Source organism: Pleurodeles waltl, chromosome 5, assembly GCF_031143425.1.
Source record: "Pleurodeles waltl isolate 20211129_DDA chromosome 5, aPleWal1.hap1.20221129, whole genome shotgun sequence".
Taxonomy (NCBI): domain Eukaryota; kingdom Metazoa; phylum Chordata; class Amphibia; order Caudata; family Salamandridae; genus Pleurodeles; species Pleurodeles waltl.
In genome coordinates this window covers 1,713,577,946-1,713,595,383 of record NC_090444.1, presented here as the reverse complement: position 1 = coordinate 1,713,595,383, position 17,438 = coordinate 1,713,577,946, and the positions used below count along the sequence as shown (strand labels likewise).

The 17,438-nt window shown below is 45.4% G+C and overlaps 1 protein-coding gene across 1 annotated transcript in view; it reads right to left on the bottom strand.

Annotated features, from left to right (window-relative positions):
* The window catches only part of LOC138296694 (adhesion G protein-coupled receptor F5-like), a 1,174,222-nt gene that overhangs the window by 74,519 nt on the left and 1,082,265 nt on the right, over positions 1-17,438 (bottom strand). The window contains exon 17 of the mRNA XM_069236066.1: positions 7,293-8,720. Within this exon, the coding sequence (XP_069092167.1) occupies positions 7,293-8,720 (1,428 nt within the window). The remainder of the gene's footprint in view (positions 1-7,292; positions 8,721-17,438) is intronic.

Genomic DNA, 17,438 nt, shown 5'->3' with positions numbered 1-17,438 from the left:
TTTCTATCGCTTGTTGAGTGAGCATGTTGTGACGATGGATGCAAAGGATTGCTTTGTGTGTACACAGATTCCTACTTCTGTACAGGAAGGGGTTACTTATCATAGTTTGCAATTAACCTATGGGATAAGTGGTAGTCTGTTACTAACAAGGTTTTATAACCAGGAGGATATTCAGTACTTCTATTCTAAAAAGGATTTAGGTGGTCATTCTGACCCTGGCGGTCTTTGACCGCCAGGGCGGAGGACCGCGGGAGCACCGCCGACAGGCCGGCGGTGCTCCAATGGGGATTCCGACCGCGGCGGTAAAGCCGCGGTCGGACCGGCACCACTGGCGGGCTCCCGCCAGTGTACCGCCGCCCCATTGAATCCTCCACGGCGGCGCAGCTTGCTGCACCGCCGCGGGGATTCCGACCCCCCCTACCGCCATCCAGATCCCGGCGGTCGGACCGCCGGGATCCGGATGGCGGTAGGGGGGGTCGCGGGGCCCCTGGGGGCCCCTGCAGTGCCCATGCCACTGGCATGGGCATTGCAGGGGCCCCCGTAAGAGGGCCCCTACATGTATTTCACTGTCTGCTGCGCAGACAGTGAAATACGCGACGGGTGCAACTGCACCCGTCGCACAGCTTCCACTCCGCCGGCTCGATTCCGAGCCGGCTTCATCGTGGAAGCCTCTTTCCCGCTGGGCTGGCTGGCGGTCTGAAGGCGACCGCCCGCCAGCCCAGCGGGAAAGTCAGAATGACCGCCGCGGTCTTTCGACCGCGGAACGGTAATCTGACGGCGGGACTTTGGCGGGCGGCCTCTGCCGCCCACCAAGGTCAGAATGAGGGCCTTAGTGTTTTCTTATGTGCCTATAATAGAAGATTTGAGTGATATAGCTAGATATTATAGTATAAGGTTAGTTAAAGGATTCTTTGAGCTGACATTAGCAACTAGCACATCTTATGCTCACCGCAATCATTTGACATGCTTGCTTACACCTGTAGAGAAGAGCTTTTAAGATCACACTGATGATAGAAGGAAAGCATTAAAGGGTAAATTAGAAAAAGGATTACAACAGCGAGCTTTTGCTAATAATGAAGCTTATGGTGCAATAAGAGAGCAAGGGAAATTAGCTTTAGATGCATTACATGCAGGGAAGCTTTGTATATCTAGGCCAAAATCGTACTATGAGAATGGGTTTGTGGGAATGAGTGAATGTAAGTGTGTGTTTTTGTTTCAGAGTAAATGGATGTTCATGTTAAATGGACAGGATCTGGTGATCCCAGGGATCTACCATATATGTGGTCTTAATGCTTATTACCGTCTACCAAAGGGATGGTATGGACCATGTTATTTGGGGATAGCTTTCCCAAAAATATACCAACTTGATGACTTGAAGAAGTTTCCGAGATTGTCTGAATTACATCATACTACACAGAAAAGAGAGACCGCTGCTGGTGTGGTGGGAGATATATTTGGGGCAATAATTCCTTCAGTGGGAGTTATTTTGAACTCAATAAAGATTCGAAAGTTGTCTACTATTGTGGATAACATGCTGACAAATTGTTCAGGAGTTATACTCCTGATGGACACTGAACTTGTTGCGGAGAGGGCTATGACTCTTCAAAACAGGCTTGCTTTAGACATTCTTTTAGCGAAGAAAGGCGGAGTTTGTAGAATGCTTAGTGAGCGTCATTGTTGCACATACATAACAGATAATAGTAACGAGATTAGGGGCATGCTTACTAATTTGACTAATGATAGTGCAGATTTAAAGGAATTGAGAGAACCGGGTGTTTGGGAGAAGGTTGGAAAGGGTTTTGCATCAGTGGGAAATTGGCTCAGTAGTATTTGGCATGGGATATTGCCTAAAATAATACAGGGAATATTAATTATTATAGCTTGCCTATTTGAATTGTGGGTGGCATGTAAAATTAGCAAGATAATAAAAATAAGTAAGGCGAAAAATGATAAGAGGAGGGAAGAAAAGGAAAGTGAAAAATTTGTTTAGGGAGAAATCAATGGGGAAACCAATATGTGAAAAAATTGAAATGACAGAATTTTAACTGATGTAAAATTTGTGGGAAAGGCTATGTGTGATGACAAGAGTCATCAGAGAAGGGATTGTTGGAGTGTGTATTTTTTTTAAAGAAATATTAATATGACGGCTTGCATATATTGTTTGATGAAGTTGCATAGAAAATGTGTTTAAAATAGAAAAATAATGCACGCATTTGAAATGTGCCCACGGGAGTGGTTACCAATGTATACGAAGACTAATGAAAAGGCTTATTAATTCTGAATTATTACGCAATATGTTTTCATTTGTATTAGTATATCACAATTAAGGTTACATGTTAAGAGTTTGCTTCATTTAATAAAGCTTTAACTTAGCAAGGGCTTGGGCCTAGCTGCCTGGCCTCATATTGAATTATATTTTCTAACTTGTAGACTGTGTGCTGTTTTCTTGAAGGACACAAAGCTATACTTCTCCAGGAGCTATGTGTTTGTAACCGTAGTGAAATTCTTTCTCATGTGAACCAGCTAGCTCAAGGCGATGTTCTTGCTAAATGCAACAGTGTAATTCTTAACAGGTGCAAAGTTAACTTTGCTAGGAGAAGACAATGAAGACACTGACTGGAGTGCGAACTGCAACATTTGTTACCTGACATTCCAACCATTGAAGACGTCAATAAAATGGACCAATCCGTGAGATGGGAACTGTGAATTGGGGAAAATTCTAGTAAGGTGTTTGCAAATTATTGGACAGAGATACCAATGCACCAAATCTTATCCAATGGGGAATTAGGGAATAGTTTGACAGTTTTGACTTAACCGCATGACCCAAGGAGAAATCATTCAATGCATTGCCACTTCTTCTTCCAGACACTCCAAGCCCATACTTTAGAATACCTTTCAGTTATTGAGGCCCATATTTATACTTTTTTAGCGCCGCATTTGCATCATTTTTTAATGCAAAAGTGGCGCAAACTAACAAAATACAATTGTATTTTGTAAGTTTGTGCCGCTTTTGCATAAAAAAATGATGCAAAAGCGGCGCTAAAAAAGTATAAATGTGGGCCTAAGTCTTTTAGTCGTTCTGTACCCAAACCATCCTCTGCCCACTTTTGCTTGATATTATCTTCTCCGCCATTTGAGGGAAGAAATCCATTCCTTGGCTATGCTATCTTAAGACTTTGCCCCATTCGAACTTTGCCTGATGCTGGTGAAACGATGTCCTGAGGACGAAGACTGACACTGTTTGCTGATCTGTTGGATTGGTAACTATCCGATGGAAACTGTGATTGTCCGTCTGCCTTTCTTTCTAGGTACCAACTGATATTTTGATAGAGGCCCTAGTTTAGATGTTTTCTAAATTTGTGTTCACTAAAATGTTTTGCATGAAGCCCAACATGCTAATGCTAATTTGAGGTTAGTTAAGGTGTTCACTAGTATCTAATGCAAACAGACAAATGATTGAGACTTTGCTTTGTTGATTCATGTACTAGTGAGGCTCAGCTAAGTTGATTCATATTAATGATGTGCTTAAATTCTGAATGAGTATAATCCATGCATAGATGAAGTTGTGTTCTGATTGCCAAATATTAGTGCTTTCTAATGTGTTTTATTGCAATTGAGATTAACCAACATGATATTAGACTGTTACAAATAGGGAAATAAACCTTTAATTCAACTGGTGTGGTTGTGGTTCAACTGGTGTGGTTATTCATGACTGAAAGGTCAGGGGCCAGGGTGTGTTCAATTATCGATTCTTATTGATTGTTTATTGATTAGTGATTGTCATTACTGATCTGTTCATTGATCTATTGATTGATGATGTTAAGAAAATATTTTGTACTGGGAAGTCTCCAAACGCGGTCCAAAGGTTTATCGACCTGATTGCATCTCCTTGTAAGTTTACTTATTAAGGCTCTGACGCGCTAACATGTGTAAGTGTGTAATAAATTGAGACTGCAGAGGAAATTATTGTGAAGGGGGAGAACAGGAGTGGTCGAAACACTTTAAAGACCCCAACCCCTTCCACTGACCATAGTAATGTTTTATGAAACCTTGTCAATCTCGTTCTCTGTGAACGTTCAGATCTTGCATGATAGGTGTGTACTAAGTTCGGTTTCGCAATACACTGTAATGGCAGAGTCCGATTTCTTTAGTCACTCCGTTGGTATTATTGGAGGCTAATACTTCCTTATGTGGTGGCAGATTACGTCCTATTCTATGAGATCAATTCATATTTGTGCTGCTGTCTCTATGATTATGGTGCTGACTGAGACACTAGATGCAGCAAAAACTGCCCTCCTTTCAATGTTGTAAATGATATTTCTATACAGTCTTTTTTTTATTTCATCTGGGGTGCTCCATGTTTTGTTTTGTGCCAGATACAAAATGTAATCATCTCCGCCACGCTTCAAAAGTAACAGTTTGATCGAAAAAGCACCTGTTCAAATGACGACCCTATCACAATAAATACAAATGTTAGTCCTAGTTCCAGATTAACTAAAGCACGAACAACTAACCATAAGCACGTTTTTGCTGCTGCCGTCTTGGGCCTCACTTGTGAGACGCGGCCGGTATTCCTGGAGCATATGATCACCATTTAGACCAAGTTATCGCAAAAGTGATAGTCTTAAAGCGGGTTCAAGCTGATGCTCTGTTACCGGTGCTTATTTTGAGCCCCACTTGGCGATGCTGTGTGTCTTATTTTGAGATGAGCACAACAGCATTTGTTTATTAATTCTGTATACATTTAATATGAATACATTCTGCCCACATCATTTTGATCGCTTTAGGTGGTCTGGAATAAGTGGAATTGTCAATTGTAGGAGTGTCATGGCTAGTAGGTGTGTTGGTACTGTTATTGGCAGCGCTAATAGGCAATGCATGGTGCAAGCTTCAGTGGCCTACTGAGAAGTGCCCCTAGCATTTTTTAACACAAATTAAACACTGACTCCATAGTGGCACAGACGATAAAAAATAGCTATAGAATGGGTCCTTAGTAATTATTGGTTATTTAGAATAATTGTGACATTTCATTTGATCACTCCTATAATGTCTGAGTATTTTTTGACAGTGGTGGTACTCGTGTCAACGAACTGGTAGTACAGAAATACAGCGGTGGCACCCTCCTAAGATGCAGTCGGGATGTTCACACTACCTTGCTGCATCCAGTTTTTGTGTTCTCAGCTGGTGCCCCAGAGAATCATTACATTTCGTAACAAAGGCATAACTGATTATTAGGATGGTACTATGGTGTACTAATATAATTTGAGCCTAGGTTGAAGGCACTGCTTATTTGATCTCAGTATTCATGCCAGGTCGGTTGAATAATGTTACATGTGAATAAAACTCCACTCAAGGTACCCATGGATGTTTTTGGGCAACGGTGGTACTCGTGTCAACGAATTGGGGAGTGCAGAGGTCCACTGTGGGAATGTTCTTTGATGCAGTGAAGATTTTTGCACCACCTTGCTGAAGGATCCCAGGATCAAGACTTCTTCTGGGATAGTATGTAATTAGGCGCTTTGACTATATATGGCAGAACGATGTAAACGTGGACTGATGTGGACTCAATTTTATCTGTCGGGGTGCTGTAAATGTGTGCAGGTCTAACATTTATAAATGTTTCTGGACAGCATTGATGTCAGTGATCAAAACCCTCTCATCCGCTGTTCTGTCCCTGGAGTACATCAGGCTGGAAAAGGTTAATCTTTTGCTTTCCAGCCCCCCCCCTCCACGGCTGACGAGTTGGATCTACTTACTCCTACCCTCCCCGCCCAGTCTCTAGGCCTCCTATTGCTTGAGCTCCATGGTATGGACTAGACAGCGCGTGTACACACATATCTGGGCCGTTTGCCACCTTCAGTTTTATCTCTCCTCGATTACTATAATCATTGGCATGTGCATTGCTTCCCCCTTGTAATAAAACTTCGCAGAGGTCCCGGATCTTATGTCACGTAACATTTTTCCAGCCATTGGAGCCTTCCTGCTTTCACAACTGTCTATAGTTTTTTTTTTAACTATAGACTGTGAAGCATTCTTTCCTTGTGGGACTATACACACTACCACCCCCCTCTCTTTTTGCCTGCAGCTACATCTTTTTCTGTTTGTGTGTACTTAAATTAAGCCTGCCTGCGTTTATGGTCTTCAAATATGTTCATATAGTATTAGCTTTATTATGCATTGGTCGTGTTCAGACATTATACAAAAAAATACTCGATTTAAAGATCTGTGGCCCAGCTTCCATTCTCCCTGTCAAGAGGTATTCACCTTTGTTGTTATTTAAAGTTTAGCTCCTCAATTTCACCATCAAGCTGGGTTTAAAATCCTCCTTCCTAATGAAACCTGCCACCTGAGATGTGGTTTTAGATAACCTATAATACTTCGAGCCACCATCTAGGCCAAAGGGCCTACCTAGGAAAAAACAAAGTATCCCGTGCTTCTAGCAATGGGTCGGTATTTTATCATAGTAGCTGTTAACACAAATTACTGTTAAGTAGAGGTGCATTTTCTATAGCTTGTTTGGGCCAGCCAAAGCGCGGCAAATGTGACAATGTCCACTTTTTAGATCGAGCATGGCAGCACACATGTGCTGCTTTTCCAACGTATCGTTATGTATATGGGTTTTGAACAACGCCCACCTCACACCCATCACTATAACTTGTTCATGGGCTTGCTCTTCCAAAATCCTTTGATGACATTGGTAATTGATTTACGTTTGTCGCTCTTTGTGGAGGTTTTCTTACTCCTTGGCTATCGACCCTGTTACATGTTTGATTGCACTTTTGCCAATAAGTTTAACTGCAAGCAAACTTTTTTTCCCTTTTGTGTCTCTACTTATCACTAATGCTCATGGCAGCCATGGCACTATTAATCGGCTCACTTATGTGAAACTGTTTTAGTTTTGATTTTCAATCTTTGTGGCAAGAAAAGTCTCGTTAGGAGTTTACAACGCTAATAGCTCTAACTCGAGCAAATGTGAGACCCATTGCATTGTGATTACTTGTTTCTAATGGAATGACCAGGACCATATCATAGAATTTCCCGGAAAATACCGGAACTGGATAAGCCTCTCACTCATAGAACTGCGAAAAGTGAGACATGTGCAAAGAATTTGTTTCTGTTACACAATGGCCGATGCTTTATCTGATGATTTCAGTGAGGTCAGGCTTGTCATTGTTACAGAGTCATCATTTTATCCTATGACAAGGAGTGCGAAATAATATTTACAAACCAAAGAATTATGTTCAATGCATAATATTAAGTGTTAAAGAATTGGCAAGATATCACAAACTAACCTGTAGCGAATTCAGAAGTGAAAAGATTACGTTGAGCGCATAGTCATTTGTTATCAATGTTCCTATTCCAAATCCCCAGGTCAGGCCTAACAGTGGTGTTAAGATGGCGACGCTTTTAGCAATCTTAACTAGTGTGCTCTTCTCTTCTTTCCTTGGCTTATCTCCAACAGAAGGTCTCAGAAGTGTTATGATGACCACAGCGAGTATGATGAAATTGACAGCAACAATGGTTAATGCAGGTATGACAAAGGCAAGGAATGCCCTTGTATGTAGCATGTTAAGCCAACAGCTATTGCCTTCTCTGTAATAGTTCTGTGGCCTTGTAACAGCTACAGTAACAACGGATATGATGAGGGGGCATCCGTAGCCCAAAAAGAATGCTATGGCCAACATAGTTGTCTTACTCATATCACTCAAAACAAAAACCAGGCGATAAAAGAGAATGAGGCCCATGGTGAGCATCCAAAAAAAAAGTGCAAGGTAGAAAAAGTGGGTAAAAAATGTTGCAGCGTCACAGGCTTGCGCTGTGTTGGTCGTTGCATTGGTGTAAGTTTGATTAGACAATGGTGGTGTTAGGCTTGCTCCAATGATGAACCAAATATCTGCGATAAGAAGTGACACGGCGATGTTCGCTAAGCACACATGCCGCATGTAGGATGTTTTATTTTTGGTAACAGATTTCCAAACCAATGCCTCAATTATGAGGCAAAGAAATAAGCTTCCAATGGAAATGCCCACACCGATGTAGGTGATGTACTCCAAGGCTTCCCGTTTTCGTTTTTCTTCCTCTGTTATATTGCCTCCAGATGATGAGGATGGTGAGGGTGGTGAGGAAGACATTAATATTGAGAATGCAGTCAAGTGATCACAAGTACAAACTACTTGGTCTTCTTCCTCGGCGGCCCTGCAGCCTGTTGTGTCCCACTCGCCTGATCCGTTGCCATTGAACATCCAGAAGACGCAGGAGGCGTTTGATAGCGAGCGGTTGATTTTCCCAAACTTCATTGATATCTTAAAATCTTCCCTTAAATTGGGGCCGTTGTGGCCGCTCACAACTGTTGACATCACCAGCCCATTCACAGACTGATTTAGGTTTCCTGTCAAAATGTTATTCAAGGAGGAATAAGCAATGGTGATCAAACTGGAGCTGCGGATACTCTCCAGGGTCTCGTTAGCAATGACCACTTTCCCCGTTGTATTTGCCAAACCAAATTCTTCGTTATAGCTGTCAGTCTTATTAGTGACAACGATGCCTTTCAAAACGATGGTGTCGGTCTTTTGTGAGAAACTGTTGTTTATCTGAAGCCCTTTTGAAAATGTCTCCGTGGACTGAAGCAGCCGAGAGCCGCCCTCAATCCTCTGTGTTTCATTCACAGCTGCCCATGTGTCATTCTTCTTCACAATCACATTTACGGTATTGAGAAAGTTCTGTGACAAAAAAACAAAAACAAATAATAAAGTTACGTCACAACATCGAAAACTCATACAACACATATGTAACACAGTGCAAAGTTGTTGTTACAGAAATGATGCCATGAAACACCAACTTTGCGTCATATTATAGTGTTTATTATTTGTAAAGTGCAGACAAATATGAGGGCTCAGGTTCTAGACAAAGCAAACAATGTAACAGGTAAAATCAGATAACCAGTCTGTCAAGATAATGTAAGAGATATAATACAGACTTGTAGAAATACATTGTTAGACCTGTCATCCTTGGTGTGGTTTCCTCTCACTTTTTGCCTTCTGACCTTGTGTTTTTCTGACTTCCTTTTTGCTGGCTTTAGGATCCAGTACACTTTACCACTAATGACCAGTGCCAAAGTGCAGGTGCTCTGTACTCTAAAACATCATGAGATTGGCTTATCCACAAGTGGCATATTTAATTTACTTGTAAGTCCCTAGTAAAGTGCAGCATATGTGCCCTGGGCCTGCAGCACTGATTGTGCCATCCACTACAGTAGCACTGTAAACACGTCTTAGGTGTGCCACTAGACCCTGTATGTACAGCTTTGAACTGCCATTTTGACCTGGCAAGTGCCCCCACTTTCCAGGCCCAGACCTTCCTTTTTAATCCATATATCACCCATAAGGTAAACCCGAGTTAACCACAAGGGCAGGGTGCAGTGTATTTAAAAAGTTGCACATCTACTTGTAGGTTTAAAATGTCCTGGTAGTGAAAAACTATTAAAATTGTTTTTCACTACTGTAAGGCCTATCTCCCCATAGGTTAACATTGGGGTTGCCTTGAAGCAACCTTTAAGTGTAACCTCCAGTTGGGAAAAGTTAGAAATTTGGAGTTTGTTGTGTGTGGACTCACAATTTAAAATCACAATTTATGGTGAAGTTGTTTTTTAAATTGTAAATCTGAAAATGCCCCTTTTAGAAAGTTGGCATGTTCTTACTTTAACCATTCTATTCCTCTTCCTGTCTCTAAATACAAATCTGGGGTGGGTGACAGCTGTGCTTTGAGCCTTCCCTCTAGATCAGTGGTTCCCAAACCTTTTTGACCTGTGGCTCCCGTGACCTTTTGGCCATTGGCTGCCGCTCCCCGTTATATCATTTTTTTTTGATGGGTGGGGGGATTTGGGATGAAGCCGATAAAGGGCTTCTGCGACAGGGACTTGTCTTTAGTGACTTGCAGTACGCACTGCCAGTAATCTGCTGCTGCAGGCCAATGAACAACATTTTTGTCACACTCTTTCCGTCTGCCATGGCACTTTCTCCTTGTTCCTGGCAAGTAAAAAAATAATTGCACATTAGCATTTTTGATTTCAGATCGTGCAGCACCACACTTGGAAGTCCCACATAGGACAATAGACCTGAATCAGGCCTCAAGGGGAGAAATACATTCTCCTGATTCTTTTTTTTTAATCTCTCACTTTCCTCCTAAATGTTGACATTTTTGTAATTTCATGATTACCCTTCTTTCTTGAGTAGCTGCAGAACACGGACAGAAGTAACACTCCATCACTGTCCTGATTGTGCCTGACCCTGCCTAAACGGACACACTCTTTATTTATAAGGCAAGATGTCACGCGCTGGTGCAAACCATTCCAGACGCTGTGGCTTCCATAACACCCCCACATGGCATTCCCACATGGGTTACTCAGGACTGCAAATGCACATTACAAAACCCTAACAAGTTTGATTTTTTCACTGTGATTCTTTCTTTTTCATGCTACCGTACGGCGCTGTTCCAAACATAACATCTTTGGAATGGAGCCGTATGGTAGTATGAAAGAGAAAGAATCGCAGTGCAAACAGTGCTTAATTTGAGCCAGTGTTTTCCGCAGGGCTTAATTTGAGCAGGAGGTTTCGGGTTTTCTGCATCAGACATTTAGTAAGAGCAAAAGATACATATGGGAAACATGGAGGAAGGGAAAAACTAAAAAGCATCACAAAGGGAGAAAGAAGAAAGCTGCATGAGTGTGCTGAAGGAGTAGGGAGTGGCTGTAAATGAATTAAAGAGGACTGAGAAGGCTCGCACATAAAAATGCAGCATCTGCTAGTTTCAAAAGAGAACTTTGAGCACCAGCACATTTTTATTTACAAACTAAGCGCTGGGTTTCCAGTGGGAGGCACTGGCACTTATTTTTAAGGACTGGCACTTAGGCCCATATTTATGAAAAGTTTGCGCCGCATTTGCATTATTTTGTGACGCAAAAGCAGTGCAAACTTACAAAATATAATCATATTTTGTAAGTTTGCACTGCTTTAGCATAAAAAAGGAGGCAAATGCGAAGCAAACTTTTCATAAATATGGGCCTTACTTTTCTGCATCAAGCATTTACTGCGAGCAAAGGCACATATGGGAAATACGAAGGAAGAGAAGGACGGAAAAGCTCCACATTGGGAGAAAGATACAAGAGTTAACTGAAGGGGCAGGGAGTGGCTGTAAATGGATTGAAGAGGCCCAAGATGGCTTTAGGATTACCACTGCCTCAATGTTCTGTGCATGCATATTTAATTGCAGCAGCCACGTGTTTCAGAGGAGAGCTTTCAGGTACGTTTTTATTTATAAATAATTAAACACTGAGTGGAAACAAATCAAACTTGATGGGTTTTACCATTTACTATGTAACACTGCAAAACCCTAACAAGTTTGATTTATTTCAACTGTCAATTTTTCTTTTTCATTCTACTGTTCGGCTCCGTTCTAAACGTAACTTGTCTTTAGAATGGAGCCACACAGTAGTATGAAACAGAAAGAATCGCAGTGCAGATAAATCAAACTTGTTAGGTTTTTGCACTGTTACAAAGTCTATTGTAAAATCCATCATGTTTGGTTTGTTTCCACTGGAAGTCTTTTTCATACTCCTGTACAGCTCCATTCTAAATGTGATGTATTTTTAGAATGGGGCCCTGTGGTAGTATGAAAATGAAAGCATTTCAGTGTTCCCTAGAAGTGTGCGGCGCCCCTGGTGAGTTCTGATGGCGCACCAGGAGCCACGGCGCACACTTTGGGAAACTGTCAGGGAGACCAGATCCTCGGGGCTTGAGCACGTTCCCAACATGTCCACCACTAGACAGCTCCAAAACTCTGATAGAAATATCACAGAGCCTGAGAGAGTCCAAGTGGGGGAAAAGGGGATTAGGTAGGGAACAACTAGGAAGGAGACCTGTAGGAAGCAAAAGGTTAAACAACACAATATCAAGATATAATCACATTGACTTTCACTAGACTATGGTTCTAAGCGTTCTCATACTGTAAATATGGCTAAACTAAGAAGTGACTATAACTAGACCTCAAGAACTCTGGGTACCTGGAAAAATCACGAATGGTTAATATCATGTTTCACATGAGCTTTTCATGAAATGTCACATACTGTCTAGGAATACAAGAACCTTCTAGAATAATGTTTCAGAACAAACATTGCATCTTTACATGAGGACAAAAGGCAATCTGAAACATCCCCTGGAAAACAATAGAAATTGTACTAGGGACTTAATATGCACAAAGAATGTCACATTTTGAATTTAGCATCTTCACAGAAAACCCAAAGGCCCAGGATAAATGTGTGTCAATAACACTATACATCAAAGTTTTAATTATTTTTAATTGCCATGAAATGATCGCTCACACTATTGCCGATCTGAACATCAAGTTTTACATGCTGGAAATAAATCGCGCACACTGTCGATTCTAACAAGATTATGCAAATGCAATGAAATGATCACGCAAGCTGTTGCCGATCTGAACACCAAGTTTCACATGCGGGAAATGAATTGCGCACACTGCCGATTTGACCAAGAATATGCAAATGCCATGAAATGACGCGCAAGCTGTTGCCGATCTAAACATCAAGTTTTACATGCAGGAAATGAATCGCACACACTGCTGATTCGAACTTGAATATGCAAATGCCATTAAATGATCGTGCAAGCTGTTGCCGATCTGAACACCAAGTTTTACATGCGGGAAATGAATTACGCACACTACCGATTCGAACAAGAATATGCAAATGCCATGAAATGATCGCGCAAGCTGTTGCCAATCTAAACACCAAGGTTTACATTAGAGCAATGAATTGCGTACTCTGAAAGTTCCACGAGTAGGCCCAAGACTCAAGAGTCTTTGAGAACGGGGTCGGGGGCCCAGGCCGACCTCCGCCTTACCACCCTGCTCAAGGATCACCAATATAATGCGGGGCAGGCCTGGAACATCAAGGTAGGCCTCCGGAACAGGAGCTCAGGAAGTTGCTGCTGCTCTGCACCGGGACCTCTGAATAGTGAGCACTTGGAGCTGGGCTGGCTCCCTTATATAGAGTCTGGCCAAGCCCACAAACCACACCCAGTCATGCTGCAGAGAAAGCTTCTAGAAGGTCCTAGAAAGGGACCACACTCTAACACACTCAGCACGTCTGCAGCAATACCTTGCAAATGAACAGTTATTGCAAACATCATTAATAGTGTTTTTCAAGGTTAAAGTCTGCAATGCAAAAGGTTAACATACTGCATATAAACACAATGCATGAATTATGCTCTTGCATAAAGGGTGGGTTTTTGCTTTTTTGTTGCCCGTAGAGTGCGCACTGTCCTGATGTTGACAGAAACACTGCTCTAGACAGTCACAAACAAAGTGGTCTGATATGTGACAGTTGCATCTTCATGGCCCATCACCAAGCTGCTGGGTCTTCTCAGGCTAGATGGGAGGGAAGAGCTGACACTTACCCCTGAATAGGGCTGTGCCTCTCTCCACACAAAGGGCTGCATAATCCCCTGTAGAGTGTCTGGAGACAGGGAAGGAAGGGCAGGGACCTCGTGCAATTCAAAGGCTTCTCTGAAGTCTCCCCCACTTCAAAGGCCTAAGTGGGTGTAAGTACTGGACCTCAAACCCCACAAAATCAGAACTTTGATGGAACTAAGGACTTTCTGCCTTGAACAAGAGGTGCTGGGCTGTAGGAGGTACTGGCACTTTGCTGACTGCTGTGCTGTGTAGGCCTGCTGATTGCTGTGCTGAATGAGGGATTACCACTTTGCTACCTGTTTTGCTATGTTGGCCTGTTGCATGCTGCTTCTTGCCTGGGAGTGAGAAGGACTGGAGCTACTCTCTACATGCTTGAACCCAAGTTTCTCCAACGGCTTGCTGGATTACCCCCTGTTTTTGAAGTCTTAGGGCCATCAAAGACTTCCTTCAACTTTGCTTGAGTGCTCTCTGATGCTGACTTATTGCTGCTTCGATCAATCAATCAATCAATCAATCACGATATTTATAAAGCGCGCTATGTACCCATCAGGGTTTCGAGGCGCTGGGGGAAGGGGGGGGTGGAGGTGTGCTGCAGTTAGCGGTCGAAGAGCCAGGTTTTGAGGAGTCTCCTGAAGGCGAGGAGGTCCTGGGTCTGGCGTAGAGATGTGGGGAGAGAGTTCCAGGACTTGGCGGCGAGGAAGGAGAAGGATCTGCCGCCGCAGGTCTTGCGCTGGATTCGGGGGACGACGGCGAGGGCGAGGTTGGCGGATCGAAGTTGACGTGTGGGAGCGTAGAAATTGAGTCTGGAGTTGAGGTAGGAGGGTCCGGCGTTGTGAAGTGCCTTGTGAGCGTGGGTGAGGAGTTTAAAGGTGATCCTCTTCTCCACCGGGAGCCAGTGGAGTTCCCTCAGGTGAGGGGAGATGTGACATCGGCGGGGTATGTCGAGGATCAGTCGGGCGGAGGCATTTTGGATACGCTGGAGTCGTTTGATGTCTTTGGTTGGGATGCCTGTGTAGAGTGCGTTGCCGTAGTCAAGTCTGCTGCTGACGAGGGCTTGGGTCACCATCTTTCTGGTCTCTGTTGGAATCCACTTGAAGATTCTGCGGAGCATGCGGAGGGTGTTGAAACAGGAGGAGGAGACGGTGCTAACCTGTTTGGACATGGTGAGTGCAGAGTCCAGGATGAAGACGAGGTTTCTTGCGTGGCTGGCAGGGGTGGGTGGGGGTCCGAGGTCGGCGGGCCACCATGAGTCGTTCCAGGCCGAAGGAGATCGCCCGAGGATGAGGATTTCCGTCTTGTCGGAGTTGAGTTTCAGGCGACTATTGTTCATCCATTCGGCGATGGATTTTAGTCCTTCGTGGAGGTTTGTTTTGGCGGTGAGTGGGTCTTTGGTCAGGGAGAGGATGAGCTGGGTGTCGTCGGCGTAGGAGATGATGCTGAGGTGATGCTGGCGGGCCAGTTTTGCGAGGGGGGCCATGTAGACGTTGAACAAAGTAGGGCTGAGGGAGGATCCTTGGGGGACGCCGCAGATGAGGTTGGTGGCTTTGGAGCGAAAGGGGGAGAGTCGGACTCTCTGAGTTCTGTCGGAGAGAAAGGATGAGATCCAGTGGAGGGCTTTGTCTTGTATGCCGGCTTCCTGGAGGCGGGTCAGTAGGGTGCGGTGGCAGACTGTGTCAAAAGCGGCTGATAGGTCGAGGAGGATGAGGGCCGAGGTTTCGCCGTTGTCCATTTGATGTCTGATGTCATCTGTGGCGGCGAGGAGAGCAGTCTCCGTGCTGTGGTTTCGTCTGAATCCGGATTGTGAGGGGTCCAGGATGGAGTTGTCTTCGAGGAAGTGGGTGAGTTGTGTGTTGACGATCTTCTCGATGACTTTTGCTGGAAAAGGGAGGAGAGAGATCGGACTGAAGTTTTTGAGATCGTTGGGGTCAGCCTTGGGTTTCTTGAGGAGGGGTTGGATTTCAGCGTGTTTCCAGCTGTCCGGGAAGGTGGCGGAAGTGAAGGAGAGGTTGATGATCTTGCGAAGTTTGGGGGCGATGGTGGCGTTGGCTGTGTTGAAAACATGATGAGGGCATGGGTCCGTGGGGGAGCCTGAGTGGATGGTGTTCATGGTTGCCATGGTTTCTGCGTCGTCCACGTGGGTCCAGGCGGTGAGGCGGCAGTCGCGGTTGGAGACGTCGGGGGGGGGGATTTGGCGGTGGGTCGGTGTTGAAGCTGTTGTGGATGGTAGCGATTTTCTGGTGGAAGAAGGTGGAGAGGTCGTCGCAGAGTTTCTGGGAGGGCGGGATGTCGTTGGTGTTGGCTTTTGGATTTGAGAGTTCTTTCACGATGCCGAAGAGTTCTTTGCAGTCGTGGGCGTTGTTGTTGATGCGTTCGGTGAAGTGGGCGCGCTTGGCGACGCGGATCCGTTGGTGGTGTTCATGGTTTGCGTCTTTGAGGGAGGCGAGGTTGTCGGGCGTGCGTTCTAGGATCCATTTCTTTTTGAGCTTCTGACAACGGCTTTTGGAGGTGGTCAGTTCGTCTGTGAACCAGGCTGGTTTTTTCTTTCCTTGGTTGGCGGTGGGCTTCTTGAGTGGGGCTAAGGTGTTGGCGCAGTCGAGGATCCATTGATGGAGGTTGATGGCGGCTGTGCTCGGGTCGGTCGCGTCGGGTGGAGGGTTTTTAACGAGGGTGCTGGTCAGTTGGTCTTGGGTGACTTTGCCCCAGCGGCGGTAGGGGGGTAGATGGATGCGGTGCTGCTCGGTAATTTTCTTATAGGAGAAATGGACGCAGTGATGGTCGGTCCAGTGGAGTTCGGAGGTGTGGCTGAAAGAGATGTGGTTGCTTGAGGTGAAGAGGGGGTCGAGGGTGTGTCCAGCGATGTGGGTGGGAGTGTTGACCAGCTGGCGGAGTCAGAGGTTGAGGAGGTTGGAGGTCAGTGCTGCGGTGTTGACGTCGTTGTTATTTTCCATGTGGTAGTTTAGGTCTCCCAGGAGGATGTAATCCGGGGAAGCGAGGGCGTGGGTGCTTGCGAGGTCGGCGATGGTGTCGCTGAAGGGGGCTCTTGGTCCTGGAGGGCGGTATATGAGGGTTCCTCTGAGGGTCGTGTTGGGGTCTGTGTGGATCTGGAAGTGGAGGTGTTCGGCTGTCTTGAGGGTGTCGTCAGTGTGGGTGTGGATTTTGAGGGTAGCTTTGTGAGCGATGGCTATTCCGCCGCCGATTCCGTTGGTTCGGTCTCTTCTGGTGATTTTGTAACCGTCCGGTATGGCGATGGCGATGTCCGGAGCCGAGGAGTCGTTCCACCAGGTTTCGGTCAGGAAGGCCACGTCGGGTGCAGTGGAGTCGAGCAAATCCCAGAGCTCGATGGCGTGTTTTCGTGCGGAGCGGGTGTTGATGAGGATGCAGTTCAGGTGGTTGGGGTTGAGTGATTCTATTGTTGGTTTTGTCGTTCTGATGCAGGAGAAGTTGCAGGAGCGGCAGGAAAAAGGTCCTTTAGTGTGCTTCGGGGACGCCAGGAAGCACTCCGTGGAGGAGCCGGTGTTGAAAGCGCGGAGTTCGTTGGCTGAGTAGCGGACGCGGGGGGCGCGAGGACCAGGGGGGGTGGCGCTGGGCGTGGTCCAGGCGCGGACGGGCGCAGACGGGCTTGCCTTTGGCTCGCCTCCGGCGCGCCCGCGGCACAGACGCGCAGCACCAGCCATTAAGAAGGGAGGGGGGAGGGAGGAGCAGCTGGGAGGCGGGAGGCGGGAGGCGGGAGGGAGCGGCAAATGGGGCGCGAGGGGGCGGGGCCGCAGGGAGGCAGCGGCAGGGATCGGGGAGCGCACAAGGGGCAAAAACACAGAAAACGAGCAAAATTAAAGGCAGTCACAATAAGAAAACCACACAATCAGAAATACAATAATGGCACAATACACGATCGGGGAGACAGCAATCAGGGAGGCACAATGGGGGCAGAAGCGCCGGCGGCAAGGCGCAGAAAAAGC